Below are 27,279 nucleotides of genomic sequence, written 5' to 3'. Positions count from 1 at the left end.
GACGAGAAGCAACAGATGGAAACTAGTCAAGGAGAGAAGCAACCTAGAACTAAGGAGAAACTTCCTGACAGTTAGAACAATTCACCAGTGGAACAACCTGCCTCCAGAAGTGGTGGATGCTCCAACACTGGAAGTTTTTAAGAAGAGGCTGGACAGACATTTGTCTGAAATGGTATAGGTTTTCCTTCCTGGGCAGGGGGTTGGACTAGATGACCTCCAAGGTCCCTTCCAACTTTATTATTATTATTATTATTATTATTATTATTATTATTATTATTATTATTATTATTATTATTATTATTATTATTATTATTGTTGTTGTTGTTGTTGTTGTTGTTGTTGTTGTTGTTGTTGTTATTATTATTATTATTATTATTATTATTATTATTATTATTATTATTATTATTTGTGCTTCTGGTTGGTGTGGGAATGATCAGATCAGACTCTTTTGAACCAGCATCAGTTTCATCCACTCACAAGCCCGTTCCATCCTGCTTAGAAAGGGAGAGAAAATCAGAAGAGAAAAACACACAAAAGATCAGCAGTATCTTCAGGCAGCAAGGCAGCTTCACACCACAAGCTCCAGCCCTTTCGGGTGTGCATGCGGCATTATGATTTGTGTAGAAAAGAAGTGAGAGTCGATTTGCCCCACTGTTGCAAATGGATCTGTCACTCATGCACATTTGTGTACAGATTTGTGTATAGATTATCCCCTCAATTTTTAATTATTTAGCATACTGTATATTTACCTTACGAATGCCATTCCAATCTTCTGTTTCAACCCATCTACTGAGAAAGTTTTGCTAAAATGGTGCCCCTCCCTAAAGAAAATTCCCCAGAAGCATTTTTACTCTTACATGACTTTTTTTAAGGCACAAACTGCAATTTCATATATTTCCACAGAATAGTGGATTCCCCTGCTATCATTTATTGACACCTTATTCAGATGGCATGGTGGGGAGGAGGGTTAGAAAAGGAGTTTCAAGGATGTCTATGAGCCTCTGGTTGTTCATTCCTCTTTCTGTGAACCTTCCTCCTAAGTGGTTTAAACAACCTGTTTGCACAAAGCTTGAGTGGTGCACTTTGGCCACACTGTTGTGGATGTTGGGAGCATGAACAGTGAAGAGTTTCACATGTTCCATTCCAGTTGTATAACTTTCTGTAACCAGTGGCTGTGTGATATGTTGTATGAAGAAATAGCATAGTACTTGTATCAAACTTGGAACTGACCTATAACAGTTGTTTCTCACCTGCCTTCTCTCATCCTGCAGGGAGATGCTTGTGAGTCATGTTCCACAATCAGCACAGACCAATCTGGAGTAGTTGGTATCCCAGGCATACCTGGTCAAAAAGGGGATCCTGGTCTTCCAGGTGTGGGTCAGACGGGCAAACCTGTAAGTAGCTTTCAAACAGTCCAACCAGTGATCAGTTATGAGTTTGTTTTCTTATTATATATGTTTATCCTGTCTTTATTATTTTTTATACATACCTCAAAGTGACAAACACACACAGTACTTCCTCCTCCTCCTAGTTTCCCCACAACAACAATCCTTTTAGGAAAGTAAAGTCAACCAATTGGTTTTCATGCCTAAGGCAGGACTAGCACTCACTCTCTCCTGGTTTCTAGCCTGGTGCCTTCTCCACCAAACCAAATCAGGGCATTTTTTTTATTGAGAACTTAGACTGATATAACCAAGACTCACTCCTGTTCTTTCCAGTTATTTGTATAAAAAAGGCAGAACATTTCAGCTTGCATCTTTAGCAACCCATGTCACTCTGTATTCCTGGAACGGAACCGTTAGCTAGACAATGGATCTTTAGAAATGCCTTGGTGCTTTGGACCAACTTGCCAATTCATCCAGCACTGGGTTCAGTTTTTAAGTAGTATGGTTTGAGCAGGTTGTCTAGGGATTATGGGCCTTGTAATCAGGAAGGCACCAAATTGGAGAAGAATAGCCAACTGCTCTCATGGCTAATAACTGTTGGCAGAATTTTTCTTCCCTGAATCTTTCTAATCCCTTAAGACAAGAGCCATCACCAGAGCGTGCAGAAATGACTTTCATCAGTTAATTACGCATTGCATGAAGATACATTTCCTCTCATCTGCTGCGAGCTTGGTTCCAATCAAGTTTATTTCAAGGCACCGTGTTAACTGCTGGTTTTTATTCCTTTAATTAACTGATTTGATTTACATATCAGAACACCTCCGTCAAGCAGCTTTTCTGAATAAAAGGTGACCATTGCGGAACAATGAATGTCAAATCATTAATGTCCCCAGACTTTGATTAACAAAAGAAAATCTATCTGCATGAGATTTTTTTTATTAAGGCTACAAAATAAACCAAGCTATAATCTTATTGAGAATATATCTGATAATGTTGAGGATAACTTACAGTAATAGCACTATAGTTATATTCTCACAAATATTGCTCTTTAACCTTAATTTGAGAAAGAAGCCCTTATTCATGCTGGCAGAGTTGACCTCTTCTAATTCTCTGTGTATTTAGTAATTTCACTCATGCACAGAAGCAGCCTAGAATTTCCCACTGGGATTCAGAGTTTGGCTTGTTCAAAATCTCCATGTTGATTTTACTTTAAAAGAAGAAATGCATTTCCACCCTTTAGATTCTGAAGTAAAGCTTAAAAGGATGAAGAGAAATGAAAGCATTGGGGTCTGTTTTAGCCTTGAGAAGATTGAAGATTTTATTAGAGCAGACTAAATACCTGAGGATATCTTACAAAGGAAGCCAAGACTGTTCTTTCTCATCCCAGAGTGCAAGACAAAGAATAATGGATTTAAGTTGTGGAAAGGCAGGTAGTCAAATGTGGCGAAAAGTGGAACCAATTACTAAATGAGGTGAATTTCTCTGCACTAGATTTTCTCACACCGAGACTAAGGGGCCATCTGTTGATAATGCTTTAAACTGGCATCTTACTTGAAGTGTAAGATTCATCTTGATTACCTGAATAACCCCTTCCAAAATTTAGAGGTGTAAAGGTTTATATAACTGTTCACTGCAGTTCACCCTTTCCATTGTAAACACACATTTTTTTTCCAGTTTTGCCAAATCAACCGTAGGGTCCTCAGTTTTGTCCCTTGGGATTATCTGTCAATTGGAAACTAGTCGAGCAAGGATGGGGAACCTGCAATTACAGCTACAACTCCTAACAATCCTCATTATTAGCTAGGAATATGGGGATGATGCAGTCCAACATCTGGAGGGCTTCAGATTTCCATCCCTTTGATAAAGCAAAATTCTCAGACATACAGATGTGTGGGATCTTTGGTGCTCTCTGAGTCTGGTTGTTTTCTTACAGATGTTTCATTACCAAACTAGGTAACATCATCAGTGCAGTGATGAAGTTGCTTAGTTTGGGAATGAAATGGAAAAGCGCCAAGTTTGGAGAGCAGCAAGGAGAGTTCAATCCTGAGCTACAAATACAGACGTAACTTTGGCCATACAGGCGGGGGAATAGGGGAGGTGGTCCAGTACAACTAGAATGTGCTGTTGTCAAAGATGGAAGACATTTCTCCTGAGTTTTGTCCATGATGCCTTTGAACTAGATACCTTCAGATGGGAAGAGTTGAAAAATTCTAAATGCATTGAACTAATTCTTTGTTCCTCCTCCAATGCTCAGGGAAAACCAGGACTTCCAGGTGTTCAGGGGCCTCCTGGCTTGAAGGGGTTGCAGGTAAGTAACAATCAGTCTTGTATTCATTCAAAGAGCTTTTCTCGGGCATCCATTTTCAGCTTTCCTGGAGTAGTAGAATAGACTCACAGAAAAATGATTGGCTATTGTTAAGTAGCTACTATGAGGTCCAGACCAATGTTAGGGCAAATAAATAAAGCTTATGGAGCTCATCCCCTGCTCCCTAAGCTTTATTTATTTGCCCTAAAATAGGATAGGTTAAAACATTGGTTCTGATTCCTTGGAGGAGGAAAGAGTAGGAGAAACATTAAGCTAATTCTTCTGAAGAGTTGTGGATGGAAAGTTTTTCACTAAGAGTCATGTTTCCACTAACATAACTTTTGCAACTTTTTAGGGGGAACCAGGTACCCCTGGCATAGGAATCCAAGGGCCAGAAGTGAGTAACTCCCTTTTTGATACATGGTGGGGGTTGCTTCAACCATGCATTACCATTAGTATCAACCCCAAATGTTTATCTATGCTTTTTGCAGGGAGAACCTGGGCAGAAAGGTTTACCGGGAAATCCAGTAAGTATCAACCCTCTGGGCACCTTGCTACCCTGTTTGACCACACAGGGATCATCTTTTTCCAAGAGTCTCAACCCATCCCACCAGATCTAGCAGAATGCGCATGCGGCAGATCTCATCAGCCAAAGATTGTCAGCTGGCAGGGGCTAGAAGAGAAGCTTTTTCTGAAGTAGTCCCTGTTCTGTGGAACAATCTCTCTTCAGAGATTAGAATGGCCCCAAGCATGCTAGCCTTTCATCAGACCTTAAAAACATGGCCGTGCTCCCAAGACTAGGATGCTGAATAGATCCTAGTTCTCTTTTCCTGGCTATATTGTTCATTGGTCAAGGCTGCATTAACAGAGGGATAGAATCAAGATCATGTGAAGTACTAATACCACTTTACAATGCCTTGGTAAGGCCACACCTGGAATACTGCATCCAGTTTTGGTCACCACGATGTAAAAAAGATGTCAAGACTCTAGAAAGAGTACAGAGAAGAGCAACAAAGATGATTGGGGGAATGGAGGCTAAAACATATAGGGAACGGTTGCTGGAATTGGGTATGTGTAGTTTAACGAAGAGAAGGAAGAGGGGGGACATGATAGCAGTGTTCCAATATCTCAGGGGCCGCCACAAAGAAGGGGGAGTTAAGCTATTCTCCAAAGCACCTGAAAGCAGGACAAGAAGCAATGGATGGAAACTAGTCAAGGAGAGAAGCAACCTAGAACTAAGGAGAAACTTCCTGACAGTGAGAACAACTAACCAGTAGAACAACCTGCCTCCAGAAGTGGTGAATGCTCCAACACTGGAAGTTTTTAAGAAGAGACTGGACAGCCATTTGTTTGAAATGGTATAGGGTTTCCTGCCTGAGCAGGGGGTTGGACTAGATGACCTCCAAGGTCCCTTCCAACTTATTATTATTATTATTATTATTATTATTATTATTATTATTATTATTATTATTATTATTATTATTATTATTATTATTATTATTATTATTATTATCTCAGCTGCTATGTGTATTTATTTTGGACGTCTCTATTGTTTTCATTGTTTTGAAATATTTTTTTATATTTTGATTTTTATATAGTTTTTAAAATTAGGAGCCACCCAGAGTGATTGACCAAGATGGGCAAATGTAGAAATTGAATAAATGAATGAATGAATGAATGATGGCCATCTCTCACTGCATACCAGACACTTGATGCACAGGAGAGCTGACCCCAATCATTTGGGCAATTTTAGGGCAAAAAAATAAAGCTCATGGAATAGGTTGGTGTAGGATGGTGATCAGAGACTCTTGATAGGATAGTTTCATCGAGGAGTCCATGATTTTATTGCATGAGGGTTTTTCAGACTCTTGGGAATCCATACGGATTTGGAGGCATGCAAGTAATAAAATCAAATCTGGCACTAACCTGGAAATTACAGCACCTTTGCTCTTGCTCTACAGTAATTGCTGGTTTTTCTCCCCCTGTTTTCTTTTTTCTGACCTTCAGGGGCCTCCAGGACCTCGTGGTCCAGTAGGAAATGCTGGAATAAAAGGTGCAAAGGTGAGCATCTGCATGTGGAAATGTGTAATTTCCTATGGTTGAAGAATTAGTTAGAAAGAGCCGTGGTGGTCCAGTGCTTAGAATACAGTACTGCAGGGATCACTGCTCACTGCCAAGAGTTTGGGCCTGGCTGGCTCAAGGTTGACTCAGCCTCCCATCCTTCTGAGGTCAGTGAAATGAGGACCCATATTGTTGGGGGCGATGTGCTGACTCTGTAAACTGCTTAGAGAGGGCTATATAGCACTGTGAAGCAGTATATAAGTGCTATTGCTATTGCCATCTACAGTAGGAACTTCCTTTTGCGTGCTTAATCCAGCTTTATGTTCTCATTCCCATCTATATATTCTTCTGTAATGTATCTGAGAAGCAGTTAGTGTCCAGTGCGAGGAATCAGAAGAACACCATGTGCCGATAAGAGAAGTTTCCACCACACCAATTTCCCTTTAGCTCTCAGAGCAGAGAGAGAGAAATGTTATATTCTGATGTGCCCCCATGTATGAGGTTTAATATGACTTCCATCTACTCTCTATTGGGGGGGGGGGGTTTCTTTTTTTATCCAGTATATTTTCTTTGTGGCATTTTTAATTACACTGGCCATATGAACCACTGCATTACTGACTTTATCCTTATTGGCAATAGTCAGGCGTGTGTAATCAGATGTTATTTTATAGGGTTCAAACCCTCTTCTGGGCATTGAACTCTCATGCACTATCGAACTTTAGATTAGTACAACAAAACACACTAGCTTTAGGAGTTATACAAGTTCTGGTGCAGGAAGAAATGTATATGAGATGAGATGAATAGTCACTTCAGCTCTCAGAGAGAGAACCCCATGTTAGGTCAATGCTGAATCTGGAGCTGAATGCAGGATGGAGGTGCTGTTTCCCAGGGAGCTAAAAGACAAATTAGCCTTGAATCCTTGGTTTGCAGACAGAGGTCCAGAAGGGACCCTTCCTATAATCTTCACACGACTGAAAGTTATGCAGAGTATGCTTCATTCTGGCAAGATTCTTTCTATGGGCAAACAGCAATGAAGAAGCTATTCTGAGCAATTAAGCGTGTTGTTTTTGGTTCCATGCACCTCACAGTCAAGCCCCCACATACATAAAATAACAGTTCTGGCTACCCATGTCTGATGAGGCCAGTGGTGGGATTCAAATAGGTGAACAACCAGTTCTCTGTGTGGATGCCGCTTCCAGAAGTCCATTCTGGGCCTGGGCAATAAAAAAATTAGCTACCGGTTCTGCCAAAGTGGTGTGAACTGGCTGAATCCCACCACTGGATGATGCCCAATAAGGATAATACTAGTAGCCTGCGAGTCCCTTGGACTGCAAGGCGATCAAACCGGTCAGTCCTAGAGGAGATCAACCCTGACTGCTCTTTAGAAGGCCAGATCCTGAAGCTAAAACTCAAATACTTTGGCCACCTAATGAGAAGGAAGGACTCACTGAAGAAGAGCCTAATGCTGGGAAAGATTGAGGACAAAAGAAGAAGGGGACGACAGAGAATGAGGTGGCTGGATGGAGTCACTGAAGCAGTAGGCGTGAGCTTAAATGGACTCCAGAAGATGGTAGAGGACAGGAAGGCCTGGAGGAACATTGTCCATAGGGTCGCGATGGGTCGGACACGACTTCGCAACTAACAACAACAAAGTAGCATGGTGCTTTCTGATGTGTTACGTACAGTAACCATACAACTGAAAGTTTGCCATTCAGGTGTTGTTGGACTCCACCACATAGCCTAGCATGGCCAGTGGCCAGCTCACGGCTAATAAGAGTTGTAATAGATGGCTACAGGTTGCCCATACTTCTTTCACTGAGACATTTGACAATGAGCATTTCAGTGCAAAACTCTTTTCTTCCCCTAGTTTTTTCATGCCTCAGGTTGTTGGGGTATTTTTTGGTTTCTCTGATGACAGAATGTAATAATACTGCAGTACATGAGTACATCTTTTGTTTTCTGGTCACTGAATTTAAAATTGTTTTACTTCATGTCGAGATCCCTCCTGAGAGATTGGCTGCCGTGCTGCTAATAAAATCTAAATAAGAATCAATATGGAAGCTATGAGCTTCCCTGATTAATTATTTCTTCTCCATTCCCCATATTTGTTACCATAAATAAGTGTCTCAAATTAGCTGCAGGTTTCTGAATATTCTGGGATACTTTGGGTAGAAAAGAGAGCCCTAATTGCACAGAATACTCCTATCAACTAGAATGAGGATACACATTGATTCAAACTGCGTTTAATATTTTAAAATGGGAGGGGGGGACATTGCATCATTTCAGATGATACCAGAGATGCCCCATTTTTTGGCAGCAGAGATAAACAGTTGTGAAAGAAAAAGGATGAACGTCATATGGATCTATTCATTTGTAGTAGAAAACTAATTAATAAAGCCAGGTTGGAGGCTTTAGTGTTCAGATTCAATTGAGCAAGTCTGGATTCTTGGGCATAACATAGGTAGAGCCACCTTACAACTGCAATTACGACCAGAATTTCTGTTGCTAAGCAAGGCAGCTGTTAAATGAATCACACCCAATTATACACATTTTTGCCAGAGTTGTTAAGTGAAACACTGCAGTTGTTAAATGACTCATATAGTCATTAAGTGAATATGGCTTCCCCCGTTTTCAGAAGCTAGCCGGGAAGATCACAAATAAAGATCACATGACTGCAGGGCACTGTGACCATCATAAATACATACCAAATTTGCCAACTGCCCAAATTTTGATTACTTGAATGTAGGGGTTGAGGCAACAGCTGCATGTGTGAGGACTGGTTATAAGTCCCCGTTTTAAGTGCCGTTATAACTTCAAATAGTTGCTAAACAAACAGTTGTAAGTCAAGGACTACCTGTAATGTTTTTTTCTTCAATATAGGGCTCGCCAGGTGTTAAAGGTGCCATTGGTCCCCCTGGGCTTCCAGGTCCATCCATTCCTGGCCCACAGGTAAGCATCCAGAATCTTTCCCTCTCCCTCGCTTTTGTCTTAAACCCTGGAAATTTTAAGCTGGCCACCTTCCAGCCTTGTCTACTTTCTTGAGTTGTAGGAACTCCGACTGGAATCTTCCAGTTCTTTTCCTGAGCTCTGTGTTTAACAGAGCCTAAGTATGTACAGTAAGTAGGAACAAGCTAGCAAGCTGATGCTGGGTATCTAAAGAGGGGTGACGAGGCCCAGTACGACAGCCGAGGTTTCTGTGCTGGAAATTTGACATCTGTGAACTGCAGAGGAGGAAAGAAAGGGCTGCCTCTTTCCATCAGAAGCTGGGTGAATGGTTGTAATGGTATGTGAGAACGGCCCTGGCAGACGAATGGAAGAAATGCTGCCTAGGTAACGATTAGACAAGAGAAGGAGGAGCCCACAGTCACTCAACGGTCAAAGAAAGACATTTAGGAAGACCCACCCAATCAATTAACCAGTTCAAAATGAGGGCAGACTTGCAAGATTCTGTTCATGCATGCTTATAATAAAGTAGAATTAAGTTACCTGGTCATGTTTTCTGTCTGGTTTACCCAGGAGGGCTGACTAGGGTAGAGTTTAAAAGGATCAGTTGTTCAAGGAGGGGAGACAAATGAAAAAAGTAAGAGGGAGTCTCGGGCTCTTGGCTCCCTTTGCTCCTGGTATCCCACATGGAGAATTGGCGGAGAGTGGCCAAAATGATGCTTCTGGAGCTACTTCTCCAACAGTGTCTTATCCCCTTGCTATATTTCTTTTCAGGGTCCAGAAGGCCAGCAAGGCCTGCCCGGAGTTCCTGGTTCCAATGGTTTAATGGTAGGTAAGCTGCAACTTGAGTTCCTTTGAGGGAAGATTTGTACAAAACTTCCAAGATCTCTTCTAGTCATCCTCCTGCACAGCCTTTGGAATTACCTACAAACATCTCAGATCTCAAAGTTCTAGCAAGAGATAACCCTACTCCAAAACCCTATTGGATTTCAGAATGGTGTCAGAAAACACTTTTTTTTCCCTTTGGAAGAGGTTGGCCTACTTGGAAAGCTTGAAGCTACTAAAGCACCATCCATCTATCCCTTGCCAAACTCTGCAGCTCTTTGGAACAAGCTCTGAAACAAAAGTACAGTGTTTCTTAAAACAAACAAAGAAAGAAAGAATCAGTTTCCTGGAACCACACCGATTTCAGCCTTGACACAACCCAGGTGTGAATAGTGGTGCAAACTAGAGTGATCAGCTTTTTCCAGGCCATGAGGTACATGATCTGAGTTTTGAATAGAGAGCCTAGGTCTTGTTGTTAGCTGCGAAGTCATGTCCGACCCATCGTGACCCCATGGACAATGTTCCTTCAGGCCTTCCTCTCCTCTACCATCTTCTGGAGTCCATTTAAGCTCACGCCTACTGCTTCAGTGACTCCATCCAGCCACCTCATTCTCTGTCGTCCCCTTCTTCTATTGCCCTCCATCTTTCCCAGCATTAGGCTCTTCTCCAGCGAGTCCTTCCTTCTCATTAGGTGGCCAAAGTATTTGAGTTTTAGCTTCAGGATCTGGCCTTCTAAAGAGCAGTCAGGGTTGATCTCCTCTAGGACTGACCAGTTTGATCGCCTTGCAGTCCAAGGAACTCGCAGGAGTCTTCTCCAGCACCATAGTTCAAAGGCTTCAATTCTTTGGCGCTCAGCCTTTCTTATGGTCCAACTTTCACAGCCATACATTGCAACTGGGAAGACCATAGCCTTGACTATACGCACTTTTGTTCGCAGGGTGATGTCTGCTTTTTAGTGTGCTGTCTAGATTTGCCATTGCTTTCCTCCCCAGGAGCAAGCGTCTTGGGGAGGAAAGCCCAGGTCTATGCTTCCAAAATTAGCAAGGCCAAAAAGAGGGGAGCTGGACCAATTCAATTTTACACAAATGTAAATCAAATCCCATTGGATTAATTTAGTATAGGGAGTTTTCCTCCACGTATTGTGCCTCATAGAAAGATTGCAGCTTTCTAGCAACCTTTGGAGGGGCTGTAGAGACCCGACCCCGTGCTTTGGGGATCTGGATAGGGCACTTGGATTGCACATCCCTGGTGTAAACCTTTGGTTTGCAGTCTGACATAACCGTGGTTAAACTAGCCAGGTGTCAGAGAGAAAATCAACTGGAATGCAACATGCCTCCTCATTTGCAAAGCATAGGCAATTGTTCATGGTTATTGGAAAAGTGCAGCTCAAATGTTCACTGCTGTTCTAATAGCAAGCTGTGTTTCAAAGGCCAGCATACAACATTGGAAAACAAATTGGATTTGGGTCTTTTTTTATTATTTAATAACTTCAGAATGTGATCAGCCACTGAGATAAAGAGTTATTAATTATACATTCTCTCTCACAAGGGGAGACTTTTGACTCTTCCAATCCAAAAACCATTATGCAGAGTCTTCAGAGACCTGTTCTTTGGTTATTAAGTAATTCCAATTGATTTTTGCATGTATCTCGCCTGTTTTTTAACGCAGCGATGCTGTTCAGGGACTGGGTGGAATGTGGATCTGGAGGCACGTCTCTGCTGAAGCCAAGCTGGAGATGGGATTTTCTTTGCTTCTGTGAACTGCAAATGAAAAACTGTAACCTGGCAAGTGTGTCTGCTTGGTGCATCACACTTTTTATTTTTAAAGGCAGAATGGGATTGTACTGTCATGACTTGCCATACTCATTTTTTGACCACACCTTCAGATGCCCTTGTAACCCCCTGAGATGGTGATAATCCAGCCCAAGATGGCTTGCCCACAGCATGACCTTCTCTATGGATAAAGAGAAGGAAAAAAGACAGGGAAAAGATAAAATACATTACACTGTGTAAACATGATATCTAGAGACCAGTGGTTTTCAAACTTGGCAACTGTAAGATATGTGGACTTCAAATCCCAGAATTCCCCAGGCTGGCTGAAGAATTCTGGGAGCTGAAGTCCACATATCTTTAAGTTGCCACAATTGAGAAACATTGGTTGAGAAAGGGGTGAGAGCTCTCTTTGGTGATTTCAGAAAGCAATTTTCTTCGGATGGATGTGTTAGCTCCTTGATTTGGCCCAGGAATCAAATCCATGTTTAGATCTGAGAATACAAGTAAGGAAATCAACCAGTCACTATAAACATTTTCTAATGTAAATGGATGATTTTGTTTAGAAATAATGATACTGTATGATGGTTGAATCGAAACAAATTTTAGACAATGAGATAGGCTTGGAACTGGATATAGGAAGTCCTTGACTTATGACTGGTCGCTTAGCAACCATTCCAAGTTACGACAGACCCAAAATAGATTCAAAATTCTGATGTCTGCCCTTTCAGTTACGTGATCACGTTTTGGCGCTTGACAACCAGACTACATATGTGGCCATTTGTAGCACCCCGTAGTTACGTGGCCAAAATTTACAACATTTTTTGTTTGAAAATTGGGGTTTACTTGCAGTGTCCAGCAAAAAATACTCATTGCAGACAATGAGTCCACTTAACAGTCATGGTGTCTGCTTTATGACTGCAATGTCTCTTTTATGACTGAAACAAACAAAAATGTAAAATTCCGTTAGTCACATGATGAACTGCTTAACAAGTGTTACAATTTATGGCTATATTTCCAGTTTCAATTGTGTACTTTTAATCTAGACGTTCTTAAAAAATATTAGCACTACTGCTACTTAGTATTATTATTAAAGTGGCTTCTTGTGAAACGGGTGGCCAAATAAATGTGATTAATAAATACATAAAAATAAAATGCCTTCTGTGCAGAATCCCAGGGGATATTCAGGAAACACTGACTTGTCTGAGGAAACGAAGCCAACTAAATTTCATAGGCATTGATTAAAAAAAAAATCAAGTGTGAAAGCAGCTTTTCGATTTAAAGCATTTGTTACAAAAAAGGCTTGTTATCAACGATCGGATATGAAATTTTAAAGGCCTGAAAAATGTATAAAGGATGCATGATGCAGTCAACTTATTTTTTAAAGGAAAGAGCTCTACTAAACTAGCAGATATTGTTAGGTTAGGAGGGTTGGAGAGCGTAACATTTTGTATGAAAGTTTCTCCTTGCAAAAATCCCTTTCAGACATACTGTATGGGAGCTCAGCTGAATGAAAAACAGAACAAGATTTTTCTGGGTTTTGCTCACAACCTCCCCCCCCACCCACCCCCAAAGGACACCTGTTAAAAATGTTCAGAGTGGAACAAACTGTTGTTCCAAAAAATAACACCTCAATCTGGTCCCCTCTTCCCCTCTGGGGAATTTTATTTTAGTGAACAGATTGGGAAGGAATGTATTAATGTCTGCAAATCTATAGTCTCTCTTTCACAGTCCATCTGAATCTTTAATCACGTGGTTTCAGATTTGGATTTGATGTCCTTTGTTTGGTTTGGCCTGAAATAGCTGGATTTAAGAAAACATTTTTTAAACCTCAGCAACTTTAAGCCATGTAAACTTCAACTCCCAAAATTCTCCGGTCAGCACAGTTGGCTGGGAAATTCTGGGAGTTGAAACCCACACATCTTAAAGTTGCCAAGACACACCATCTTAAGGTATGGTAAAATTGGGAGGGATACCAAAATTGTTACCAAAACAGATTTCATAGTAGTCCCAAAGGGGCATTTTCAAAAGGCAACTGGACTTTGTTTTCTCTTGAAGACATTTTGCTTCTGATCCAAGAAGCTTCTTCAGTTGTTGGATGAGAGGCGAAACACCTTCAAGGAAAAACAAAGTCCAGTTAATTTTGAAAAAGCATCTTTGGGACAATCACGACCTGGAGACTGAGAATCTCCATAGAGATTTCATACTAGAGTTATGATCTGGGATATTTCTTTGCTTGTTTGTTTGTTTTAAGGGTGGCATGATTTGGAACAAAATTTCTTTGGGGTGGACAAGGCTGAAGTAGAGTCAGAACTAAAATGGGATGAAGATAATCTTTGTGCTGTCTTCCTTTCTTTTCCCTCTTTCTCTTTTCTTCACCTAAGAGTGTCAGGTCCCACCCCAATCCACATCTTAGGAAAGAAGAACTCTTGGAGACAGATTTTGTCCAAAAGGAACTTTGACTAAAACATAATTGTCAGTGGGAAATGTAAACTGGATCTGAAAACTGTGTTACAGATTGGTACTTTTAAATTGTCCCCGAGTGAAAACCCCTCCCTTCAGTCCATTTGGTCAGTCCCGGATCAATTAAAGTTCAGGTGTCAAAACCTTCCATGGGAAAAGAAATCTCCCATGCCTTTACGACATTTACTTCCTCCCTTTCAGATTCTAATTGGAGATACAAACCAGATCTCTCCCCCCCCTTTTCTTTGTTCTTCTCAGTTCAAAGGTTCTTCCCCTTCTCTGATGATGCCTGCAGGCAGACTGAATAAACAACCTTGCATTAAATGGATAGAGATGGTCAATTAACATCTTCTCCTGTCTTCCTTGGAGAAATGGCAGAATCCAGTGTAAGGGGGTGTAAGATTTTAGAACATGCATATAGGGATTTATGAATGGGATATAAATAGATTCTGACAAAGAGAGACAGTTGAAAGAGAGGCATCTGCTTGTCAGGAACTTCTAGCTGCCTTCTTGCAGAGGCTTTTTCAAGCGAGACGCAGAGCAAGGAGCCTTCCCCATTTCCCTATTCCTGATGTAGAAGTTCCTCAGCCTCATTGCCAGTAACTCCAAAGAGTTTGAGAATCAGAGTAGACCTAATGACCTGACTGAACTTGAAATCTTTCCCAGTGAATGTTAAATTAATACATTTTGGCCAGAACGGAGAGTGTGCCTTAGAGAAGGACTCAAAAAGGGGGTCTTAGTAAGGATATGTCTGAAATATGCTGGTAGAGAGACTGAGTCAAGGCGACGTTGCAAGATTTCAGGGTTGGTTCCGAGTCTCATCTGGTAATGATCTAACTGACCTTTTAAATATCAACACCACGATGAACCCATGATTGATTTTGCTTTCTTTCCTTTTCCATTTTTTTTGTCTAGGGTGAAAGAGGTGCCAAAGGCGAGAAGGTGGGTCAGCCTACTCATCATACTACACCTTCAGTTTGGGGCATCTGTTTGCTTTTAATCTTAATTTTGAGGGCCTTCAATGCCATCGGTGTTGTTTTATACAAACCCGTCACTTTGGCTCATGTACCAAACCAAACCTTCATCAGCAAAGGATGCCCTGTTCCCCACTCCTGTACACAGTAGGTACTTGAAGACCACATACCTGTTTTTATCTTCCCAGGGAGATTCTGGTGAATGCACCTGCCAGCCTGGCTCTCGCCCAGAAACAGGCCATGGTCTTCCGGTAAGCGTCGCCCCACACTCCCGCTTCCCCGCAGCCCTGGGGATTTGCTGCCAGGCTGGATGAGAGTTCAAGCCACCCGTACCCCATTCTTCGCTCAACTGCTCAACGCCTTTGCTGCTCCGGAAGCTGGAACCCATGTCCTGCTTGGCCTTTGCTAAATGCTCTCCCCTTTTGGACCCACAGGGTGCTCCGGGACTGTGGATCGGGAATCCCTGGCAGCCTCAGCCGGGCCCTCAGGTGTGTGTGTGGGTGTATGTGCATGCTTGCTCCTCCGTATGTGGCGACTTTGGCTCCTCAGTCCTGGGATTGGTTCCATGCTCTCTGGAGAGCCTTTTCTATTACTTTTTTTCTTTTAATTTGCGGCTCACAGGGACCTCCAGGTGCTCCAGGACCTCCAGGCCCACCAGGAGACCCTGGAATTCAGGTAAGTGATTGGAGGAGAAGATTTGCTACTCTCAGACAGACAGGAACAAGGGTACAAATTATCATTACTATCACCTTTGGCACTGAGGAGGCCTCATGGACATAGCACAACTTCAGTGATCCACGTTAGAAATCCAACCCTGATGCTCTTGGCTGCACAAAATCCCAGTCGGTAGCATTTAAGCCAGCATTAGCCGAGTTCTAGCCCTCCAGATATGCTTGTTCAACCACTTGCTTTATTCCTGACCATCAGCTGTTTTATCTGCAACTGATGGGAGCCAGAGGACAATCACATCTGGAGGAGCACCATTTTCACCCAATAGTGTTTTGAAGAGATAGGTTACATAGAAGATTTCTCATCAAGACCCTAGCTGCGAGATTTCAGAATCAACTTTAACCAGATTGAAGAGCAAAGGAATTTGGTTTCAGAAATGTTAGCAATTGGATACTTTTGTGTTTAACACCCAATTTCTTTTGCTAAACGTTCATTGACACAACGAGGTGGCTACCTGTTTTGCTGATAAAAGAAGACTGTGCAGACATCTCTTCTAATAATATTTTGCAAATGGCCAACCTTTCTCAGGCTCTGAAAAACCCATTACAATCCTGCTGCCATGATTTTTTTTTTCCTACAGGACACCCTTTCATTCGAATGATTCATAATGGACAAATGGTGTTCTCCAGCAATCAATAATTTTTTAATCCCATTTATATCCCGCCCTTCTCCGAAGACTCAGAGCGGCTTACAATTTAAGCACAAACCAATGTGCTTAGCAGTAGCCTTCATTCTATGTATATGCCTGCTTATTAGGCCTTTCGGCCCCATCTCAAGCGGCATTATTACAAAGTCAGCTTAATTGCCCCCAACAATCTGGGTCCTCATTTTACCTACCTCGGAAGGCTGGAAGGCTGAGTCAACCTTGAGCCTGGTGGGACTCGAACCTGCACTAATTGCAGGCAGCTGGTGTTACTTAAGGAGGCATTAGCCCATGCCTTGTCACCACGCCTTTGGTGGGACAACATATTGAGAGCGCTGTTCCTTCTCAGTCATTCCTGTTCAGTTCAGGAATACTGGTCTGAAAATAACTGGAGAGACCAGCATTTGCCTTCACCAAGAAACAGCAGATCAATTGACTAATGGTGTGGAGGGAAAGCAATAAGTGAACAAACAACAGATATGTTTTCGTCAGTAGTCCTTTGGGTTCTCCTCATCCACATGGCCGCTACAAATCTGAACTTTAGAGGGATAGTATTAAGATCACATGAAATGTAATACCACTTTATACTGCAGTATATGGTATAGTATACAGTATCTACTGCCTTGGTAAGACCACATTTTGAATGCTGCATCCAATTCTGGTCACCACGATACAAAAAAAGATGTTGAGACTCTAGAAAGAGTAGAGAGAAGAGCAACAAAGTTGACTAGAGGCCTGGTGGATAAAGCATATGATGGACAGTTGGGGGAATTGGGTATGTCTAGTCTAACAAAGAGATGATTGATGTGGCACGACAGCAGTCTTCTGATATTTGAGTAGTTGCCACAAAGAGGGAGTCCACCTATTCTTAACCTGAAGGCAGGACAAGAAGTAATGAAGGGAAGCTTATCAAAGAGCCTTGGTGGAGCAGTGGGCTAATGCCTCCTTAAGTAACACCAGCTGCCTGCAATTAGTGCAGGTTCGCATCCCACCAGGCTCAAGGTTGACTCAGCCTTCCATCCTTCCAAGGTAGGTAAAATGAGGACCCAGATTGTTGGGGGCAGTAAGCTGACTTTGTAATAATGCCGCTTGGGGGGGGGGACGAAAGCACTAATAAAGCAGGCATATACATAGAATGAAGGCTATTGCTAAGCACATTGGTTTGTGCTTAAATTGTAAGCCGCCCTGAGTCTTCGGAGAAGGGCGGGATATAAATGGGATTAAAATAAATAAATAAATAAAGAGAGATCCAACCTAGAATTAAGGACAAATTTCCTAACCGTAAGAATAATCTAGACGTTATGGGGCTTTGAACAAGAGATTAGACAGCCATGCGTCCCTGTCAAGGACTGGATATATGGTCTCCAGCTGAAGGAGAAAGTTCGACTATCAGACCTCCAAGGTCCCTTCCAACTCTGTTATTCTGTGTTCTTCTTCCCACTGTTCTTCCAGTACTCTGCCATTGCAGCTTACTTCACAGTCAAAACCAATATTTTGTTCTTTCTTTGCAGCCACAGTGAACAAAGTCATGATGAAACACAGATTGAGGAAAATCCCCCCCCCCAAAAAATCCAGAAAGTAGCTTTCTGACTCTCAAATAATGGTTTGTGCAAACCACACTAATTTTCCATGCAAAGTCAGGCTGTCAGGTTTTGCCAATGAAATTTGCTAAGAGGCTGGAAAGTGCAAAATGGGAAGCTGAGTGTTGGCCAAATGCGAAGGGGCAAAGGAAAGAAACATTTCCCTTCTCTCATGTAACCCTGTGCAGCATCATGTTAAATGTCACTTTGGAAACGGTGAAATATAATACATCTTGTAAATGTAATATTATGTTCCCCCAGGAGATCACATGTGGCTTTATTAGACCCAGCACAGGAAATCAGGAGAGGTTTTCCTTCTGCTTGGTGCCACTTTAGGTACTATCAGCTGCCAAGTAAATATGTTAGAAAGAAAACAGAGATATATATATTTTTAAGATTGATGGCTAGAGTCATAGAAGCCAAGTGGATAATATGTATGTACAATAGGATGGAATATTGAAGGAATTTAGAAGATTGGAAGACTTGATGTTGCCCTCTGCAAAACTTCAGACAACCACTAGAGGAAGGCTAAGAAATAAAGCAAATGCCACCCTTTGCTGCCACCTTGTGGTCTTCTAAATTTTTGCAGACTAGCTATGAGACCCCCCCCCCCATCTTCTTTCTAAACGCACATTGGCTCAAACAAATTTCCCAAGACATAAGAAAATTGTGTCAATTCATTTTCCATTAGGGGTTATAATTATCCCTTATGGATGTTTCCCAATTTCTGTCCATGGCTAAGAGCAGTCAAAACACCTTTTGCTTTAAGATGGTTCAGGTAACTCTAAACAAGCATCTTTAGAGATTATATATTAAAAGGGGAAATCTTTTCTGGATCTTGTCATGAGCTGGACAAGAAAGTCAGTTTAAGAAAGAGGAGCCGATAATAAAAAAAAATAGTCTTTGCCATTTGGCACAACTGAATCACTGATGTACTTTTAAACCTGATGGATGGTGTCCGTAGATATTGATCAGACTTCCAACTCAATTAAAACAGTTCCCAAATCTGATTAATAGAAGTGAAGGTCCTATCAAACCCTAAGAAGGATTTTTTTTTATTTGAACAGGCAGATTTGATTTCAGTTTTAGGGCCAAGACATTTTTCATACATTTCCAAATATTTATTCTGTATCTGAGAAAGCTGGGCATCATAAATCATGAGGAATCAAACCAGGAAAAGAATAGAGGGGAATGGAAAAAAGAGATAAAGAGAATCAGATTCCCTATAATTTGACAGGAGTGAAGGGAGAAATTTCAGAACTGGGTGAAGGGGGACTTTTGTCCATCCCATTTGGGTTCTCCTCCAGAGGTAGAAGTTACAGAGACATGGAAGTTCACAGTTACTGCTACGTCTCCAGCGATTCCTCTTCTTCTACACCACCAGAGCCCGGTCTTTTCAGGACAATGGCTGGAAAAATAGGTGAAGGATCTGGAAACACACGGAGGGGAAAGGTGTTGGCAGGTGTTAGGTGAAGGGGCACAGGACCTTGAAATCCCATTGGGTGGCAACAGGATTCCTTTGAAAGACAGCAGTCAGGGAGGACTCACATATTCAAAGTTTCTCCTTGCCTTTAGGGCATCCCAGGAATAAATGGCTTGCCGGCACTACCTGGGCCATCGAGTGAATGGGTAGGTAGAGGACTGCAGCGTCCGCTATTCCTTGCACTTGCTGTCCCCTTTGTGCAGCTGCCGCCATCTTCCATAGTGCAGAAGAGCATCCAAAGCAAAGCAAAGCAAAAAAAAAAAAAAAACCAAAGCAACATCTATCATGAACTGGTTAGGAACTGACACTGCTTTTGGCAAGCAACCCTAGAAGCTCATAACACCATTGTGCTTTTTTTGTGTGTGTGTCCTATGAAAGAAACCAAAACTAGAACTATTTTTTTCCCCATGCACCTTTATTTCTCTTGCTCCATCTCTCCATTGCAGGGTCCGCTACAAGTAGTGAGACCTACCGCAACACAGGTAGGACAATCATCACCATCATCATAATGCTTCTTTTTTTGTAGTACAGGTGGTCCTTGACCTATGACTGTAATTAGCAATAGCACTCAAACCCCTTCATTGTGCTCTACAGCCCTCTCTAAGCGGTTTACAGAGTCAGCACATTGCCCCCAACAATCTGGGTCCTCATTTTGCTGACCTTGGAAGGATGGAAAGCTGAGTCAACCTTAAGCTGATCAGGACTGAACTGCTGGCAGTTGGCAGAATTAGCCTGCAATACTGCATTCTAACTACTGCATCACCACTGCTCTAGTTGAGCCAAAAAGTATGGTTGTAAGTCATTGAGGTCATTCAATTGGTCACCATGTAACAAAACCCAATATTATGATTTTTTTTTCTGTGATGGTCCTTAAACGAACACTACGCTTGTTAAGCATATCCACGATACCAATTGGCACTTTTTGCTAGAAATTAAAAGTAAACGTCAGAAACCAGGAAAAAAACATCAAAAATCTCATCCACGTCACTGTGGGATCCTGGAAATAGCTGTAAAGGTGAGCTGGTTGCCAAGCACCAAAATGTGGCCATGGGGAGGTGTGAGTGGCCACTGAAACTTCAAAATCAGGTGATTATGAGGGCTCTGTCATAACTTTGAATAGTCGTTAAGTGACCAGTCATAAGTCAAGGACTGCCTGCAATGAAAAAATTCAATCCTGAAGTTCCTTATATGGAAATGATTATTCTCCCAAAAAGTTGTATTATTTATTTATTTATTTATTTATTGGAGAGGGATTTCCAGAAAAGCCATCCTGTCTCGGGATACAGCTCATTAAATCTGTGTTATATTCAGTGATGGGATTCAGCCAGTTCACACCAGTTTGTTTGTTCGCATATTTGAATCCCACCACTGGTTATATTCTTTAACTGATTCTAAACACTGATCCTAGTAACTGGGATCATGGAGGAACATGGGAAATTGTTGATTTATCAAAGGTTCAGAGAAACTGGAATTGCATAGAAAAGGGTAAGAATGATAATCAGAGGATTGGAAACTAAGTCTAACAGAGATACTGGGAATTTTCCTTGAGAATAAAATGAGTAAGCAAGAGATATAATAATGATGCTTTGCATTTCTTTTTTTTTTATTGAAAAGTTTTAACATACAATTTTTCCCTTAAAAAATCCCCCCTCCCCCACCCTTCTCCCTCCCCCCCTTCCTCTCCCCCCTCCCCCCCTCCCCCCCCGACTTCCCAGAGCTAAATACAAGGTATATATATAAAAAAAACAATCATAAACAACCATATACTAACAACCATAAACTCTAAAATCTATCACTCTCTAGCTTATATAGGATAAAACAAACCTTAGTAATATTAAATATATATAAAAAAACTAATATAGAAAAAGAAACAAAGAAAGAAGACTTATTCAAATATAAAACTTCTTAACCCTATACTTATTCTAGATAAACTCAAGCCATTTTCTCCCTTCCATAATATAGCGTTCCTGCAAGTAATCTTTCAAATAGGCCGAAATCGCCATTTCAACCAGGTCGGAAACCTTTAAAGTCCACTCTTCTATGGTCGGCAGTTCCTCTTTCCAGTACTAACCTATCAAAAGTCTTGCTGCCGTAATTAAATTCAACATCAACTTAGTATGTTCCACCAGACTTTTATCCAAAAAGCCTTAACCTTTTTACAAGTCCAGCATATATGAAAATATATTACGTCTTCATCACCGCACCTCCAACATTTAGGCTAATAATTCAGATACATACTTAGCTTTTTAAAATCTAAATACCATCTATAAAACATTTTGTAAAAATTCTCTCTTAGATTTCAAACTTGTATAAATTTTACATTCCTCACCCAAATCTTTTCCCACCTCCCACTACTTGGCTGTAAGTACGTTGTGAAAGTTCCATAGACTTCTGCTGATCTTGTTCTTTTATCTTTTTTGATCGTTTTAAAGCAGCACGCGTCACCCTCTGTTCTCTGGGATCATCCAAAGGTGTTATAACTTGATCTCCTCCAGCACCATTCTCCTCTGTCTGTCCATCTTCAGCCTCTTGATGTTCTCCTTCTCCAGATCCCTTTGCAGCTTCCAGAAGTGTTAATGGGGTTGCTTTTAAAACATTATTGTAAAAATCATGCGCTTGCATCACAGTAACCAGACGGTACCTTTTACCTTCATGCATCACCATCAACCCAGCTGGGATCTCCCATCTGAACCTTATATCTCGTTGCTTGAGCTCTTGCACAAGAAATGTAAAATCCTTCCTTCTTAAAATCTTTGGAGGAATTTCTTTTAGAACCAGAACTTCTTGATCAGCAATCACGACTTTAGTATCATAGGCAGCTTGTATAACTTCATCTCTAATTTCCCTTTTTACAAAATAAACCACCACATCTCTAGGCAACTTTCTCTGTCTAGCAATCCATGAGTTCACACGAAACACTTTATCCATGCCTCCTTTTATTTCAGATGCTGGCTGATTCAATACCACTTCGAGAGCCTCAGAAACCAGCTGCTTTAGATCTTCCTTAATATTCTCCTTTAAACCTCTGATTCTAATGGCAAACTGCATCTGGAAATATTGAGCAAGACTCAATTCTCTATCCATTTTGTCTCTTAAATCTTCATTCTCCAATACTTTTGCTTCTAATATGGCATTCTTTTGAGTCAAATCTTCCACTTTTTCATCCAAATCTTCCACACATTCAGCCACTTTATACACTGAAGACAAAATGTCTACCTTCATCACACTGAACTTCTGTTCCATCCTCTCCTCCATTCTCTCCTCCAACTTCTTCAATTTCTCCTCCATCTGTGCAAATTTATCACCCATTGATTCCAAAATTACCTGGGTATGTTTTTCAAGAGCATCTTGTAAGTCCTTCGATGTCAATACATCAGGAGGATGCAATGCCTGCAATGATGATTGTTGCACCGGAGAAGTTCCAGCACTCCGAAGAGTTTTAGGGGGAGGTTTAGCCGCCATCTTTTACTTTCAATTGTGACGCACTTTCACTTTAAGTTTAAAAAGTCCATCAAGCTCGAGAGTAAAATAAAATAATCCTCTTCACCTTTTCCTCTTGTACCGCTCTGCCTGCTCTTTTTATTCCATAGTCCTTCCTTCAGGCAGGGGTGGTCGCAGACGCCTGGCTCTGCTCCATGAAATCAGGAGCAGAGGCGCTGGCCAGCTGGGAGCGACCCAGGCTACGGGGGAGTTCGATCCTTCGGCCGCCCAAGCTGCAAGCTCAGGCGGCCCCGGAGAACTTGACCCCTACCTGGGGCCTCACCCCCTCCTCTTCTCCCGAGGAGGGGGCTTCAAATTCGCTCGAACAGCTGATCGGCGCTGTTTCGGGCGAAAATCACTCAGCTGAGCCGCGGGCAGCCCGGGAAGGCTGTCTCCGGCGCCGCGCAGCCACCGGAAGTCAGATGCTTTGCATTTCTTAATCTTGGCAACATTAAAATATGTGGACTTCAACTCCCAGAATTCCCCAGCCAAGGCTGTATAGCTATATGTATAAAAGCTGTATAACTTCATCCCAAGCATTATAATTATAGATTATTATAAAGAATATTATAAAGTTGAATTGCATTAGAAAGATGGCTGAAAGACAATAGAAATTGCTTGTGTGAAAGTGAGACCCATTCTCTATGATTTCAGAAAACAGAATGTAGACTGATACTAAGAGTCGCCTTGTTGGGGAGATGGGTGGTATACAAATTAAATTGAATTAATAAATAAGATCAAGCAAAATTCAGCTTTAGATAAAGAAATATTTCCAGCCAGAAGAACAATTCAGTAGTGGAGTCAAGTTATTAAAGGAGTTTGTAGGACTGTCCTTCATCCAGCAGGTTCAAGCATACTTTGGATGGTTCTCCATCAGGGAGGCTTTAATTCAGATTTTTCTAAACCTGAGGCAGAAGATTGGACTCGACGGTCCTTCCAGAACTAGGCATATATCAATGCTATCACTCTGCCTGATCCAGCTTACTGTATGTCTTTAGATGAGAAACATTCTTATTGCAAGTGGTAAACCTTATCAGACTTACGAGCTTTCTCTTCTCTCATAGAAAAACCCCTGTGATACCTGCAACTCCCAAGGCTCTAATGGGATAAAAGGAGAAAAGGGAGATCGGGGCCAACCTGGAGCTCCGGGCGTAGATAACTGTGCACAGGTGAGTTACCTGTGAATCTCTTCAGCCACAAAGCAGACTGCAAAATCAGTAGCCTTGCAATTGTGTCCTTCTGTAATGCCCAGACTTTCAATCATTTTGTAGTCACATTGCATGTGTAATTTTAACTGGGGTTTTTAAGTGTACAGGGTGAATTTAATATTTTTTAACTGGTTTTTAACTTTTGTATGTTTTGATTTTTAATTCCCTGTAAACCGCCCTGAGTCCTCAGGGAAAGGGCAGTATACAAATGTGATAAAATAAAATAAATAAATAATGGAATCTCCAGCCAGCTTGGAGAGGGAGGTGTAAAGAGGGGACCAAGCTTGGAATCCTTTCACTACAGAAAGCAGCACAGGCCTGACCTTCCCCAAAATACCTGAAGTCAAGGATTACCTGTAATGATTTTTCTTTATTTCTGGGATCCTAATGCAGGTAGTGCCTGACCACAGCTGAGTCCAAAATTTCTGTTGCTAAGCAAGACAGTTATTAAGTGAGTTTTGCCCCATTTTAAGTGAATCACTGCAGCTGTTAAGCTAGTAACATCGTTGCAAAGTGAATCTAGCTTCCCCATTGATTGCACTTGTCTGACGGTCTCAAAAGGGGATCACATGACCCCTACCACCATCATAAATACATTCCAGTTGCCAAGCATCCGAATGTTTATTATGTGGACATGGGGATGTAAAGATCTCAAATGTGAAAAAACAGTCATGAGTCACTTTTTTCAGTGTCATTGTAACTTTGAATGGTCTCTAAGCAAACAGTTGTGAGTTGAGAACAACCTGTGCAAGATTCTGCCCTTTTCTGCCCATTCAGTGCCAATACATCCCTCATATCACTATACCTAGAGGTGTATGTTGGTACCTGTTTTTCATACAAGTGAAAAAAGTTTAGCATTGTTTGGGCAAGATTATAGCAATTTTTTGAACTTTTCCCCAAATCCATATTTTGGCCACATGTGGGTTACTTAAAAGAAATGCAATCCATTACAACCCATCTTGGTTTTTTAGATCTTGTATAGCAGGGGGCATTGCCCAATTGCAGTTGACTGATCTCAAAAGCTAAGCAAGGTTTGGTTTGGTTGATATTTGGCTTGGAGGGATGACAAAACCCTAGACTGAATGATAGATAGTGATTTTTTTAAAAAAATTATCCAGTAAAAGAGTAGCAAAGCACTTCTGTATCCTTGCCAAGTAAGCTATTAGATGTATCCAGCAGTCATGAGAAGCTGAGTTCCACTTAAGGACTGCTTGACTTAACACATTGAGCTTCCCCAATCAATTGAAGCATATTGGGGATACTGTATCTCCATCAGTTTCACTGACCTGAGCAATTCCTTTCTGTGATTCCATTAATATCTCCATGTGTCAAGTGTCCAGTTGGTGAATCCAGAAAAAGAAACTCCTGGGACATAATTTTACCAAGAGTATAAACTTTACTAAATAAATCCATATTGGCACAGAAGAATCAAAACCAGCTCTGGACTTCCCGTGCAAAAGCACACATAGTTCATCCCCCCCCCCACTTTCCCCACGGGCCACCCACAGTCCATGACATCCACTAATCATTTTTGTTCATTTTGTTATGGGAACCAGTCAGCCATGCTGTGACATCTGCTGGGATGTCCTTGATGGGGGGGACCAATGTCTCATGGGAACCAGTGATGAATGGATGCCATTCCCCACCCTTGCATTCCAATCCACCACCATCCTTTTCTTTGTGAAGGTGCGAGCAAAGCGGAATATAGGTGAAAGGTTGGAGTCAGTCTTGATACCAGGTCTCATGTGCTGCCCATATATCACAATGGGGAACAAGTCTAAGCTCAATGCCTGGTCCACGATTTATACCTTACCATCATAGGGATGGTTACAAGAGGTCCTGGAGCATGCTCCTCAGTTGCCAATTGCTTTATTGGCATCCTGGAAAATATATCTGCTCAAAGGAAAACTTGAGCTGGATTGTTCAGTTGAACTAGTCCTGCATTGATCAAGCAAATTTAGTATCTGCAGAACTTTAGTGGTAAAACATGCCGTAAATTCTGGTGTAGGAATTAAACTCACGATATGTTTCTTCTTCTTTCAGTGCCAACCTCAGGGTGACCTTCCAGAACAACCCCAGGTGAGTAAATCTCTAGGCTGGATATTTATCCAGAAGATGGCAGAGGAAAGAAAAAGACATAACGCATTGGTATCACTTCATTTCTACCAAATAATATGCAAACGTATGCCCACTTCTTTGGCCAATTGACTCGGAGCTCATGTACTGCTGTACTTGACCCAACTGGCACCATTTATTTACAACTGAGAGCTTCCATTCTCAGGAATCAATTTTCACTGGAACTATACTGGGAATTTGATCGGTCTAAAAGCATGCCTTTTGCATGGGCCTTTGCAAAGCTGGTTTAAGTATTAGTCCTTCAGGCAAAACTGGACTGCTGCTTAGATAGACAATTCAATGGTTGTTTTTTTAAAGGATATTGGCCAATCACATTTCTGAGGCTCTGTGTTTTAATTGTGATCTTAAGTTGGATAGTAGTGAGTTATTGTTTCAGTTCTTCATTCTGTTGATACCATATAATGTTGTTGTTGTTGCCATTGCCATTGTGATTGTCATCATTGTCATTATGATTATGATTACAATTATGATTTATTATGTCTATCAGTGGATAAGCACTATGATAACTATTACTTACTAGTAACATATAAAATAAGGGATGCAGTGGCTCAGTGGGTTAGGACGCTGAGCTTGTCGATCAGAAGGTCGGCAGTTTGGCAGGTCGAATCCCGAGTGCCACGTAACAGAGTGAGCGCCTGTTACTCGTCCCAGCTTCTGCCAACCTAGCAGTTTGAAAGCATGTAAAAATGCAAGTAGAAAAATAGGGACCACTACGGTGGGCAGGTAACAGCACTCCGTGCACCTTTGGCATCTAGTCATGCCGGCCACATGACCACGGAGACGTCCTCGGACAAGCGCTGGCTCTTTGGCTTTGAAACGGAGATTAGGACCGGCCCCTAGAGTTGGAAACGACATACCGTATTGTAAGAGAGCTTGAATGGAAAATGGGAAGAAGGAAATTTCATCCAACTGCCATGAAACATCCAAATTGGTGCTATCCTACCTGCGTTGCATGAGGATTAAAAGAATTAAAGAGATAAAACTTATAACAGCGGTTCCAAAAGGGCTGGCTTATTTTGCTTAGTCTCACTACTCAGGAACATTTATCAGACCAGATATCTCCAAAAGGGGATTTGGTGGGTCTCTAGGTTCAGGACATGCCAGAGTTTGTTAACATCATTAATAAAAAAATGCCAAGCTATCCGAGGTTGTTACTGGGTTGATATTCTATGATTGGCTTCCCTATACGTTTTTTAAAAAAAATTTCCAATTCTGCTGGTGCTGGTGGCAGAAGTGTCTGCAGTAAAAAAAAAAAAAAGTCAAGATCGTAGCTACAATGGCATGATTAAAGTTGG

At 41.5% G+C, this 27,279-nt stretch overlaps 1 protein-coding gene across 1 annotated transcript in view; it reads left to right on the top strand.

Moving 5' to 3' along the window:
- COL16A1 (collagen type XVI alpha 1 chain) overlaps window positions 1-27,279 on the top strand; it is a gene marked incomplete at its 5' end in the record, with an annotated part of 120,300 nt that overhangs the window by 49,540 nt on the left and 43,481 nt on the right. The window contains 13 exons of the mRNA XM_081334861.1: window positions 1,272-1,394; window positions 3,640-3,693; window positions 4,046-4,087; window positions 4,182-4,217; window positions 5,698-5,751; window positions 8,678-8,700; window positions 14,914-14,976; window positions 15,160-15,213; window positions 15,347-15,400; window positions 18,985-19,129; window positions 19,607-19,642; window positions 23,705-23,809; window positions 25,892-25,927. Coding sequence (XP_081190987.1) covers window positions 1,272-1,394; window positions 3,640-3,693; window positions 4,046-4,087; window positions 4,182-4,217; window positions 5,698-5,751; window positions 8,678-8,700; window positions 14,914-14,976; window positions 15,160-15,213; window positions 15,347-15,400; window positions 18,985-19,129; window positions 19,607-19,642; window positions 23,705-23,809; window positions 25,892-25,927 — 825 coding nt within the window. The remainder of the gene's footprint in view (window positions 1-1,271; window positions 1,395-3,639; window positions 3,694-4,045; window positions 4,088-4,181; window positions 4,218-5,697; window positions 5,752-8,677; window positions 8,701-14,913; window positions 14,977-15,159; window positions 15,214-15,346; window positions 15,401-18,984; window positions 19,130-19,606; window positions 19,643-23,704; window positions 23,810-25,891; window positions 25,928-27,279) is intronic.

Source organism: Vipera berus, assembly GCF_964194415.1.
Source record: "Vipera berus genome assembly, chromosome: 9".
Lineage (NCBI taxonomy): Eukaryota > Metazoa > Chordata > Lepidosauria > Squamata > Viperidae > Vipera > Vipera berus.
Note: the sequence above shows the minus strand (reverse complement) of the source record. Positions and strands in the feature narration are given on the sequence as shown.